General features: G+C 40.9%; 1 protein-coding gene across 1 annotated transcript in view; it reads left to right on the plus strand.

The window, feature by feature from the left end:
- The window catches only part of fhit (fragile histidine triad diadenosine triphosphatase), a 184,422-nt gene that overhangs the window by 158,002 nt on the left and 12,514 nt on the right, over positions 1-13,906 (plus strand). Inside the window, exon 6 of the mRNA XM_019879640.1 lies at positions 2,102-2,170. Within this exon, the coding sequence (XP_019735199.1) occupies positions 2,102-2,170 (69 nt within the window). The remainder of the gene's footprint in view (positions 1-2,101; positions 2,171-13,906) is intronic.

Below are 13,906 nucleotides of genomic sequence, written 5' to 3' on the forward strand. Positions count from 1 at the left end.
TTTTAAACATTATGTCAGCCTGCCTTGCAAATTCATCATCGTGTAGCAATGACAAACAATGCTTGCCAATTAGGTTATTATGTCTTCGATGATAAATAAACACGCCAAAAAAAAAAAAAAAGCAACCCAACAATTACTGTAGACCATCACATTACGTTTGGGGGTGTAAATCAGACAGATGACAGATGATGTTCAAAATATCCTCTGCGAGAACCGCGAATCACAACCAGATTATCATATACTTTAAATCCTGAAACACATTTAAAGGTTCTGTAGAGGTCTACCCTTTCTTAATGATAAATCACTGATTTCAGGTTTCATTATTTCAACCTAATTTGATATTTTCCCCATCCATTATTTCCTTTCAGTTAATTTTTTTATGGTTATTTCTATTCAGACAAAGATTGCAAAACACACATCAAATTAGCAAGGCAGTGACAGTATTTTAATGCCCTTTCTCTGTAAAATGACTGAACAGATGTTATTAAACTCACTAAATTAATCTGACTGATGGGTGGAATGATTTCTTTTCAAAAATGCTGTTGTCAATCATCAGCTGTGCAAATCATGACGACAAAGCAAGTGATCAAATAAATTTGAACTGCTCAGTTGATGTTTTGCCAGCACACTGACCAAATCCCCATCTTGCAGGGATGTACAGAGCCCTCAAATCAGCCCGCGGATTTGAATTAAAGAGGCCCCCACTAATTAAAGCAGAAGACCAGAAAATATTAAATCTCGATCTTATACATATTCACACAATGTACTAAATGTGGCTATAGGGAGAATGTCGATGGTGTGGAAGCTATTAATTCAAAAGGCCAACAAATGACTATTTGTGAGGAAAGAAACGTAACATTTAAAGAAATGCTCGGTGCTACGCCATCTCGTGACCTCAAAACAGGTCATCAGCAGCATAGTCATACTATTTACTTGTAGTTTTCTTCATTTCTAGACATTAGCTTCATTCTGCTTTCATTCAGGTCTTCTTTTATGAAGTGACCTTTATTTTGTATGGAGCATTACCGCACACAGATATTTTTCAACAAAAACATTCACGTTGGCCTTTTAGTATAGTTTGGGGTAACGACTTCAGAAAAAAAATGTTTGTTGAGAGATGAGGAAAACCGTGTGTGTGTGTGTGTGTGTGTGTGTGTGTGTGTGTGTCACTCATCATACGTATATATTTTTTAAAAAACAACTATCCCTTGTGTGTGCCAATTTCCTTTTCGACAATGGTAGGATTGAGTGCAATTCATCTCATGAGAATGCTGACGAACCCCGACGTATTGTTGAGCCAAAAAGTCCTTTTAATGGCGCCAGCAATGCCTCTTAAGAGCAGCAAAAAAAATATCATACTGTGGCTTGCCAGTCTCACAGATTCAATTCCTAATATGAGCTCCAATACATGAATTCATTTTGTCTCACAGTCTCGTTATAGACAAGCATTGTACCGAGTCAGTACATGAACATGTAACGTCTCAAAGGGCTAAAGAAATTAAGTATCAAAAAACGCCTCGCACTGCAGTTGCTTTTTCAACTGTGTGATTGCCCGAAATGTGCTTGATAGCCAATAGATGTGTTATCATTTGGGCAGAGTTTTGTTTTTTTTCATCCCACTGTGTGTGCTTGGATCTTTTTCACACTGGAAGTAGGAAGATATATGTTTGGAAATTATCCATGTACACTCCATGTGGGCTTAACCTAAGTATTTAGTAAATTAAAAGAGTGTCTTGAGGACATTACCATATCACCCTTGCAGAGAAACAAATCACAGTTAATCATAAAGGCTGCCAGGTTTGTGCCAACAAGGGAATAGTCACCGGAAACAGTTGGATAGGAGCGGTGTTGTGAAAGTAAATCAATTACATCCTTAAAATGTGTCAGATTAAAGAGTCTCTATGGTGTGCACACAGCATGCATGGTGGGATTTATGGTTACGCTCCTGTGATTTGTAGCAAAGGAGTAGCACTGTTTTGCTTGTCTAACGTTCTGTGAATTAATGACAAGCCACTACAGAAACACTCTGTCAAAAACATATCTGCCGCTGTACACAGCACAGCTCTTTAACAATTGGTTTCTCTTATTTGTTTGCTTTCAGCATGTCCATGTCCATGTGCTTCCCAGGAAGGCAGGCGACTTTGAACGCAACGATAGTGTCTATGATGAGGTATGAATTTCTCTATTGTGCTTTTAGATTCATACGATTCATTACGAAAAGCTACATCTGACTTGCACTTGACCTCACCTACTAAGGGAGTAGGAAGAATATAGATCTCTCTCTCTCTCTCTCTCTCTCTCTCTCTCTCTTACTCATACATATGCACGTTCCATCACCTTTCTAAATCATTACACCCTTGCACTCAGACATATATTTTTTTGTGTTACTCTCAAACTAATGCATCCCAACAGAACATAGGCCCGATTTATATAATTATATGTTGTGTTTGCCAGGTGTGCTTGTTGTGTTGCAGGTTACCTTATCAGTCATCCTGTATTTGTTGAACAGTCGTCTGCAATGATTATGTTTTGTTAAAAGATGGCTGTGTGTATTAGAAATGATATAAGAATTGGGGCCAATCTAAAAATAAGTAAGTTAATAAATAAATAAATTACAAACCCATGATCTGTCTCCAATGAATTGGTCGGTAGAAATCCAGAATTTCCCAATGGCCATCACACCCCTGCTGGTGACTTTAGCTAATGGGCAATGTAATCGTATGAAGAGATGATGGTCAATTGAAATGCATCATATGCATTATTGGAGTCTTCATTAGAATAGTCTTGGACTTTGGGACTGGCAGGAAAAAAGAAACCATCTTATGGACAATGAAAACAAAACAAGGGCACTGAAATGAGAAACAGGTTTGCCTGACTGTCATCTGACCAGCAGGCTTCAGTGGATCACAGCACCAATGAAAGGTATGAAAGTGGACCCTCTCAGCAAATGAAATCAGCTATTTGGCCACAAACACTGATTCTAGCCGATAAAGCCTTATTTGGCATCGAGTGTTTATGTAACAGAAAGCACTCAAGAGGTTCTGTGTTTTGCTAATGACACGTTTTCTGATATTTCTGAAAACGTTGAGAAGATTGCGACTGAGCATTCAACTGTCGGATCGGTTATATCAATCAATCAATCCATCAAACTTTCTTTTTATAGCACTTTTCATACACAAAAATGCAACCCAAAGTGCTGTGCAATTAAGACCTCAAAATTACATCATACACAGATACTTAGCCCCACAAGCATGCCATTTGCTCTCTCTCTCTCTCTCACACACACACACACACACACACACACACACACACACACACACACACACACACACACACACACCATGCACACACACTCTAACGAACTGTATTAAAAAAAGACATTGGCAAGGCACAGAGAAACCATATGAGGAGTGTGGGTGGGGGGCGGGGGCAGGAAAGCATCTGATAGCGGAGGCCTGTCGGGAGAGCTTGTGAGGGGGATAGTGCTGAGAGCTCTTCTTTTGTCTTCTCATTTGGCCTTTTCCTTTTTCAAGAAGCTCTTTGAACACATTCGTTTTTGTTTTTTTCATTTTTGCTAGCTTAGGTGCTTACTTTTTTCCAGTGGAATGCCCTCAGAACTCCATGGCCTTCCCTGCTGGCCCAAACATAACCAGAACTACAGACCTACATTGATATCTTGCGAAAAATTTTAATAATTTCCAACGGTCTCTTGTCTTCATTTCAAAGCATGTTTCCATTCTCAAATGGGTTATTTTTGTTTTGTCCAATCGGATTTCACCTTCAATGTTTTGCCATGCAAATATTCATTTGCCCAATGGTTTCTCAATCTCAAGTGCAGGTCTTGACCACACACACACACACACACACACACACACACACACACACACACACCGCTGAAATTGATGTTTCTTTTAACCATTCAGATTTTAGAATCATGAAGGCCCCAACTGATGGGTAATTTTTTTTTAGTGTCCTTGGTTCCCTCATTGATTCGGGTATGTTAAACTTCTGAGTGGCGGAGTTCGATGTGCATCGAAGCTTGATTTCCGAATTAGGACGATGATTAAAGATTCACCTTCAGGCGCACTTTTCCAAAAAATCTGGACTTTATGAGGCTCCAAGTCAGCCAAGATTGTTGCTGGCTGGTGTGTTTCAAGACAAAAACTGATTTTTCAAAACACTTTTAGAGCAGTATAAATGAGTGGCACAGTTAGCTTAAACAGACAGAGGAGCAAAGAAAGGAGCTCAACTGCTTTTGTACCAGTATCTCATGTGAGTGTGATGTACTTTATTTGTATTTATTATTTATATTTAATGAGTTCGTTGCTATATTAATAATATTGATGGTGAACTGTTGTAGTGTAGAGGTTTGGATTTGTTTTGATGTCATGTTATTGGAAGGTAAAGGTACCTGTTTTTTGCTTTCTCCCTCAAATAGGTAAAATGCCTCTGTCTCTTCTATCATGTCACACAGTTAAATAGCATTTTTTTTACATTATTTGGTGATGTGATGTGATGGATTAGGTCATTTAAATACCCACTGAAGGCCCAGGTCCAAAACTCACCGCCCGCCACTGCTTTTTTTTCCCACATATCACATGACAGAGACGAGTGTTTTGAAAGAGGTACAAGCGGATACATCTGATTTTCAATCAGACGCTGGTGATCAATGTAGCAAAATGGCCAGTGGCTCAGAACCGATCTGCGGCCCAGTGGTTTGGGACCCGTGATGCTAATGACATGCTGCTTCAATGCAATGTTTTGCATCCTCTCTATGGTCTGAAATGTTGCATTGTGTCCATTTCCTCATCACCATCTGGAGATACGCTTCCCCAGCACAGACACAGACTCACTGTCAGTATGCAGTCCTCTTATTCCAGACTTACCGGTAGGTCAAAAACAAAAAGTAATGAAAAATGGCTTGTTCCCTGCAGCACATGTTCCTCACTTAGCTCCATTAGACACCAAAATGCAGGCACACAACCAGCACTGTACGGCAGTACCTTACTGCATGAATTAACAACCATGGCACCTGGGTCCATCAACTCACCTGCGGCTAGCCTGCCCCCCACCCCCTCTCTCGCTCACACACACACACACACACACACACACACACACACACACACACACAGAAAATTAGGTCAATTTTACCACCATTATGATATCATAGTTTGAGGCTACATTCCATAACCCACGGGCTCCTTCAGTCTTACTATGGCCATTGAGCTACATGGTCGTCACTGCTCGAACAATAATGGGGGATTGGGGGGGGGGGCAAACTAAGGAAAAAAAAGCAAGGGAACATGTGCAGGTTGCGGTCGTCTTGATTGACCCAACTGACAGTTATCATAGTTAGAGTTTTTATTATGATTAGTTTTATTGTAATTTCAAAAATAATGGTTTACCATTACAACATAAATATTATCAGAGTGGAACATGCAACTGACATTATGCTTCAAGCTCTACTGATAGGTAATGCAAATATAATTCACTCACTACTCATGAAGTAATACAAATGTGGTTCCTAATAACTTTAATTAAACATCTGAATTTGAACAAATGTGAGATGTGCTATACAGCCCTGAGGCACGAGACTCTCCAAACCAGTGAACCACAACATTTCAATAAGAAAATAATGAACATGCCTTTCAGGGTGTTTTAAATTTCAGTGTGACATTTTCAATTTGTAACAAGAGTCTGTAGCAAATGAATATCAATGACTTGCAAGTTTGACATGAATATTCTAAAAACCATGGTTCATAAAATATATACATATATTTTGTTCTCTATTCAGTCATTGTGCCCGAAGGGAGATATTAAATCTGCCATTCCACAGAAGTCCCAGTAGCAAATGGGTTTGTTTTGAATTTGCATGTGATCATAAGGGTTTTTGAGAGAACAATGGTCTTTTTTGTCATTTATATTTTTTATGTCATGCCTGCTAAATGTATATATTTTCCTTTAGAATGCGTAATTGTCTCATATTTCAAGCACTCATACCAAACCAAGTGTTTTCTAAAACCCACTTTCAGCAAATTTCTTTGTTTATGAATACGGCCAATCAGAAAATGAGAGAGTGGCTGTTTTCTGTCTGTGACCAAATGGAATAGATGGATTTGGAATGTCCTAATAACTAAATATGTCACTGTATAAACTGCATGTATATGTACCATTAAATGACAAAGACTCAAATATATACAGGTACATGTGTGTGCGCGTGTGTGAATGTGTGTGTGTGTGTGTGTGTGTGTGTGTGTGTGTGTGTGTGTGTGTATATATATATATCACTCACTCACTCACTCACTCACTCACTCACTCACACACAGCCATCCATCCATCCATCCATCCATCCATTTTCTGATCCGTTTTCTCCTCACAAGGGTTGTGGCCATGCTGGAGCCTATCCCCAGCTGTCTTCGGGCAGTAGGCAGGGGACACCCCGAACCGGTTGCCAGCCAATTGCAGGGCACACAGACACAAACAACCGTCCGTGCTCACACTCATACTTCGGTACAATTTCGAGTGTTCAATCAGCCTGCCATGCATGTTTTTGAAATGTGGGAGGAAAACGGAGACTCGGAGAAAACCCACGTAGGCCCGGGGAGAACATGCAAACTCCAGTGGACCATCCGGCCGCCCTTTTAGATGTGAAGTATTCATTAGAACACTCTTTGTCTAAATTTGGTAAAGGTTGGATCTGGATCAGACTGATCGAGTTCAAGTTACTTTAAGCAACTGGAGCATAAAACATTACGTGATCCTGGGTATCAAAAATGGAATTTCAAAATCATGATCATTTTGATCCAGATTACATTTTGGAGAATTGGGCGTTTTAATGCTAAATGCTTTGGACCATGAGCTTTTCCTTAGCATTGCCATACTTGTCTTTTCCCATATTCCCCTTATTTTCTTCATTTGTAGCACCTGAACAAAAAGCCTTTTGAATGTGTCAAATTGTCCGAATACATTTGAGCTCTGAAAATGTAGGTAGTTTTTCTTATAATTCCTAGGCATTTACTTTGTGTCATTTTTCAAAGACAAAAGTGACACCGTTTACCATTGGCTGGCCTCCACTGCTTACTCTCCGCCCTCCATCTCCACACCATTTTTAAAAATGTCCACCACAGTGTCTCCAAATGTCCTCCACTGACCTTCAAGCTATCATGGAAGCAGTGGAAGTTGCCCCCCTGCAACCATCCATCCCATTTCTTTGAAATAAGTCCTGTCTTCCTCTCTTGACACCAATCACTCCACATTAAAGCACCCCTCAAACTGGCTGCCATTACTTTAGTCTCAAAACAAAAACGGACCTCACCATTTACATTTCAAGAAAATTCCACCCACAAACCAGGTGGTGACAAGAACTCATAAACCGAGTTCATGTGATCCACAAATAACATTTTAATTAACATCAAGCAACCTTAACTCACTCTCTTTGATAATGCCGCTATATTTCTCATTTCCCCACAGTCCAGCTCTTCCAAAGCGTGTTCACATTTCCATCCCTCAATTTGTAGCTTTGTGAACTTAAAAAGCATTCATGTATGTCATTGTCCAACGGGGACTGTCACGGTTGTGCAGGAGCATAGATGAGGACATGATACAAGCCTGCAGTTCGGCTGTTTTTAATTTCTTCAGGGAATCCGACAGGAGCCTTGCTCAATCAGGGGGATATTTTAAACATGTCTTTCCCCCTCATTTTATAGCATGTCTATGCGGTGCAAATGACTTTAGTCATGTACAAAAGGGAGTTGGCTGGAAGTCTTTGGGAAATTCTTCCATCTCTGGTCCCGTATGGGAGTGGGAATAGATTAGTAAACAGTGGGACATTGAGAGGATGTCCTGGGATGGGAATAGAGGACATTGCCAAACTCCCTGGCTGATCAGTACCCTCTCCATATTCTGAAATAGCAAGACTCCCTTGGCGTAATTAGGACAATTCAATGAAATGAGACGATTGTGCGCAATAAGCACTCATACATAATACCGTGATATCGTGGCATTGAGTGAATAGTTGACTTAGCAGTGTTGCTTTTTAGTCTAAACTTTGGGGGATGGTAATGAGAGTGATGTCTCTTAGTTTTTCATCGATTTTAGAGTTCTCATTCTGCTGTTTTATATTTGTATTTCCTGCTTCTGGTTGCTTGTAGATAAAAAGGGAATGTGGCGAGAACAAGCAGATGGTTGCCGGAGAGATAGTTTGAGTTGGAAAATGTGAAGTTTTGTAGCCATATCGAAGAACATAAAACAAGCTACAGAATGTCTGTGCTGCCTGTTTGTGGGAGTGTGGAGGTGGGTTCATCTGTATTGATGATTTACTGCATGGGTGTCCAAATGTTTTGGATTGAAGACCACATTTGGTGAGTGCAGCTTCCGGTTGCTTTTATTCAGGGGTGCCCAAACTTTTTGGACCGAAGATCGACTTTTCGATCAACCAACCTCCCGCGATCGACCCGTTACCGCGCATGCGGACGCACATACACACACATGCCATGATGAGCAACCGCCTGGCACGGAGGCATGCGACTCACTTTTGCAGCCTGTTAACTATCGTAGCTCACACGTACCGGCCCTCTAGATTCCTATTCTTTGCCTGTGCCCTTGGTGAATTGTACACGAAACAAACTCTGAATGAGAATAATGATAACGATAAAAGATATAGCGCAACAGCTCTGATCACAAGCTGCAATTGCAGACTGCTGAGCACTAACAACTTCCGGTGACACAGGTCACGCACCACCGAAGGTTAAAGATTTACCTGCTTTATTTTATTTTATTTTTTACTACATTTTGTGAAAATAAGACTGATAGGATGATTAGGGTGCAGTGTACATTAACACAAAAAATATATTACTAACATGCATAAAGACAACGCACAAATGGTTGCTTGTTTTTTTTCTCCTCTACAACACTCGCGATCGACTTGGGACCAGTGCGCGATCTACCGGTCGATCGCGATGGACATAATGGGCACCCTCGCTTTAATTGTTCACAGCGTTGGTTCCCAGTCACTTTGTCATGGTTTGCTTGTTTCATCTGGTACTGCCTCTTGAAAGTGAATTCCTTCTTGAAAACAACCACAGCCTTTTAGCGAATTAGACAGACACGGTTGTTTTGTCTATCATTGAAAAAGAAATCCCAATTTCTACTTATCATGGAAATAACAGCCCTCTCTGTCAAGTTTCCATTTCTTTGCTAGTCTCCATTTTAGAAATGGGCTGGAAAGGGCCACACAAGGACCATGCAGCGAGGCGTGCGTTCGTAAATTCACTCTGACACCTAACACAACTCTGAGAGCTGCAAAACGCACTCTGAGCGCAATTCCGAAAAGCACCCGAGAGTGTGACCACGGGTCTGCCGCCGTCCTCTTTTGATATATAAAATTGTTTTTTTTTTTGTACATGTGTATTTTCTACTATTGTCAACAATGCTGACGGGCCACATATGATTAATTTTTTGCCAAAGGCTCCGGGCTGGTGTCAATTTAAACACGGGCCGCATTTGGCCCCCGGGCCGGACTTTTAGACAGGCTTGATTTACAATTGTATTTCATTTAGAATTTGCTTTAGTGCAGTCTTTTGTTTTGTTTTGGTGAGGGGTGGGTGCAATCTGTTTTTTAACATTAGGGACTCTAATAATGAGAGGAAGTCTAGGTTTGAAAGTAGCTTGGAGCAGAGCAGTTGACGGTTTTATTCCAGGGGGATAGTAGACGCTGGTGACAGTGATGGGCCGATGTGTGTGGATTTTCATTTTGATGGCAACATATTCATTTCCTTTCTGTTTCCTCTGGCAAAGACCAAAATCAACATCACTAGAGTCAATTTTTTTTTCTTATCAGGATTGCTGCTCCTCCTCCATGTCTGCCGATCTTTCCTTATGAATTTGTGATTTGTTTGATAGCAGTGTTTCATTTATGGAAGCCACAGAAGTGTTCTTTTCACTGAGCAGTTACTTTCCTTGCTTCTTCTTCTTCCTCTAATATTAGTATGTAGAAAGGTTGGAATATCCATTCATGAAAATAGCAAACGATACGTGTTTGCCCTTGTTGAGGAGGATATTATGAGATTTCATACATTGAAGTGTGTGTGTGCTTCCTAATGCTTTTGACTACTTTTTGAGATCATCACATCGCGAAATGCGGTGGGTGCCGTCATCGGGGTGCGGACTCGGGGGATTAATGGTGATAGGTTTTCCAGTTGAGGGTCTAATGCAAGGTGTTTTTTCACCCACAAGCATGAACAAACTCAACCGTTAACGACATTCAGAAGCAAAACAGAGAAACTTAAAGAAACTTGGAAAAATTGACACCATTTAAACACATTAGCAGAAAATTTGGAAAACATTTAAGAGTACTGTAAAGAAATAAGAGATGGTTTAATAAAAATAAAAAAAATAATAAATAAATAAAAAAAACTAAAAGAAAATGATTGTAAATTGTTTGGCAGGCCTCAGTGAAAGATATGAGTGGGGGTGGGTGCCGTCATCGGGGTGCGGACTCGGGGGATTAATGGTGATAGGTTTTCCAGTTGAGGGTCTAATGCAAGGTGTTTTTTCACCCACAAGCATGAACAAACTCAACCGTTAACGACATTCAGAAGCAAAACAGAGAAACTTAAAGAAACTTGGAAAAATTGACACCATTTAAACACATTAGCAGAAAATTTGGAAAACATTTAAGAGTACTGTAAAGAAATAAGAGATGGTTTAATAAAAATAAAAAAATAAATAAATAAAAAAAACTAAAAGAAAATGATTGTAAATTGTTTGGCAGGCCTCAGTGAAAGATATGAGTGGGGAAGCTTAGTTTTTAACTTGGATTTAAAAGCATTTCCATTTGGGCTGGCTGCATTTCTGTTGGCGGCTTATTCCATTGGTGAGCAGCATAACAGCTAAATGTAGCTTCACCATGCATACTTTGAACAATAAGATCCACTCATGGCCTCAAATTGGAAGATCTCAGAGCCCTACTGGATTTTTATTCTATCAGCATTTATTCAATGTATCCCGGACCCAAACCATTCATCTATTCTACAGCTAATTGGGAGCCAGTGTAAAGCCTTTAGGACTGAAGTACCGTATTTTCACACCTATAAGGCGCCATTAAAAGTCTAAAATTTTCTCCAAAGTGGACAGCACGCCTTATAATGCGGAGCGTCTTGTGTATGCGCTGAGTACCAAAACCTGACAGAGAGCCGACGCGCGTTTATATAGAGAAAAGGCGGAAGTGAATGAGGACAGGCATGCGGCGAAGAAGTCGGCCAATCAGTGAAGGGTGTATGTGTGTCTGTTATATATAATAGAGAGAGAGCGAGAGAGAGAGAGAGACCAAAGATCCTCATTTGGAAGGCTTTGAGTCATGTTGACAAAAAAGTCTCCATGTAAACCTGGCTCTTGAGTGAGATGGACCAATACCAATTCCAATTCCAGTCACATGAATTAACTGCACATTTTTAACATTTACAGCAGCTCACTGACAAAAGAAGTGAGTATTCAGTCAATTAATTTTTGACTAATTGATTAATCAGAGGGCGGCCCGGTGGTCCAGTGGTTCGCATGTCGACCTCACAATGCAGAGGTGCAGGGTTCGGTAGGGCTCCGGCCTCCCTATGTGGAGTTTGCATGTTCTCCCTTTGCCTGCGTGGGTTTTCTCCGGGTACTCTGGTTTCCTCCCACATTCCAAAAACATGCATGGCAAGTTAATGGAACACTCCAAATTGTCCCTAGGAGTGAGCATGGCTGTTTGTCTCTGTGTGCCCTGCAATTGGCTGGCAGCCGGTTCAGGGTGTCTCCCACGTACTCCCCGAAGACGTGGGATAGGCTCCTGCGCCCCCTGCGACTCTTGTGAGGATAAAGCGGATTGGAAAAAGGATGAATGGATGGATGGAGGGATGGATGGATGGATGGATGATGAATCAGATGGTGGGTGGTTGACTGGTTAGCATGTTCACCTTATAGTGCAGAGGTGCAGTGTTTGCATGCTCTCCCCGGGGCCTGCCTGGGTTTTCTCCAGGTACTCCACTTTCCTCCCACATTCTAAAAACATCATGGAACCCACTAAATTGTCCCTAGGTGTGATTGTGAGCATGAATGGTTGTTCTTCTATGTGTGTCCTGCGATTGGCTGGCAACCGGTTCAGGGTGTCCCCCGCCTACTGCCGAAGACAGCACGCCTGCGACCCTCGTGAGGATAAGCGGATTAGAAAATGTAATGGATGCATGATGAATCAGATTTTTAAATAGCATTATATCCAAATTTCCAACCCTTTAACAAACATAAACAAGACATTATTTCAAATTGACAATATGGATAGTGCACAACCATATATTAATATTCAGTTTCTGTTTTGGTCTGTAACATATACAGTGTTCAGCAAAATTGGAAGGGACGCCAGACTGCACACAGGCTGGTCTCTAGTTGGCTCCAGGCTACAAATACGAGCTGAGGTTGATCAATTTATGTGATTGGCCGTGAAAAGCATTGATGGATATATGGTGAAAACGTTTCCACAGATATCGGAGCATCACTAGTTTGTAAGCCAGTGAGCAAGGCACTAACCCCACCACCTGTAAGTGAAGAGGTGCGGCCCTCTTTGCATGCCGATTTCTGACATCTCTCCTTGCATGCCTGCATGTTTGTTATCTGGTTTGTTCGGTTGTGTGCAACCTAAATATACAGCAGAGTTTGAATTTGTTTTTTGCGCAATTGTAATTCGGATTAAATTACAAATAAAAAATGGTCATTAGCTTCCTGCGACATAGGGACCACTTGGATGATGAATAAACTACAATGGGTGCTTGGATGATGTCAAGATCCCCTTCTATGGCGGCGACACAACCTGAATTTGGACTAGTCGGAATGTGCTGTAGTCTGTCAATGCCCTACACCAGGGGCGTCAAAGTCAAATGGACGGAGGGCCAAATAAAAATTTTTGCTGCAAGCCGAGGGCCGGACTGATCGAATGTTCATTGAAAAATTTAACAATTACCACATATAGTTTATTGAACCAAATTTAATTGACTGAAAACCTAACAAATACATTCCAATATGATCAGATAAATAAAGCAACATTTTCTTATGCCTCTGTCAGTAAACTTTAATTTTCAACAGCCACAAAAAACACATTTCCCTTGTATAAAAATACCCATAACATGAATGAAAGAAGCCGGTATTATTCAATCGTCCATATTTTCTCTTTTAGCAAAATTAGGCTAAATTTACTTCAAAGACAAACAAATAATAGCAATTTTCGATCATTCACTCGAATAAAATATTTTTAAAACATAATTGGATTGAAATACACTAAAATAAAGTGCAAAAATGTATTAACCATAAACAACACTTTTTTCAAGGAGAAGTAACATGAAGTTAAAGCAAATATTATACTTTAATTCTTAAACTTGAACTGAGTAAAAACTCTTTAATTGTCATGATTCGGTTTGGGACCAACAGGCGGCACTGTAGGGCTGCAGCTGCACACCTGTTGGTCATTAGGTAATTAGTGCTTTAAAAGGACTCCCAGCCCGACCACTCATTGTCGGGTCATTGTTGCTGTTTGCTGTCATGTTTGTTTCAGTCAGGTTTTGGTCATTGTTATGTTTTATCTTCGGTCATGTGTTTTGTTTGATACTTTGGACCTTGTTTGTTTTGGATTTAGTTTTCTGAGTTTTAATACAATTTCAAGTACCCCCTGCTCCTCCCTCCTGCCTGCTTTTTGGGGGTCCACCACCACCTCGCTACGTGACAGAATGACCCGACCAACTGGACCCCGCAGGTACAAAGGACTGGTTCCAATTCCATCATGTGCCTGGCGGAGCACGTCTACGGCCGACACCCTTTTCCCCTTCAGGCAGCGCTGGTGATGCGGCTGTCCCATGTTCCCCCTTCAGGCAGCGCCGGGGATGCGGCC

Source organism: Hippocampus comes, unplaced genomic scaffold, assembly GCF_001891065.2.
Source record: "Hippocampus comes isolate QL1 unplaced genomic scaffold, H_comes_QL1_v1.1 scaffold205, whole genome shotgun sequence".
NCBI classification, from domain to species: domain Eukaryota; kingdom Metazoa; phylum Chordata; class Actinopteri; order Syngnathiformes; family Syngnathidae; genus Hippocampus; species Hippocampus comes.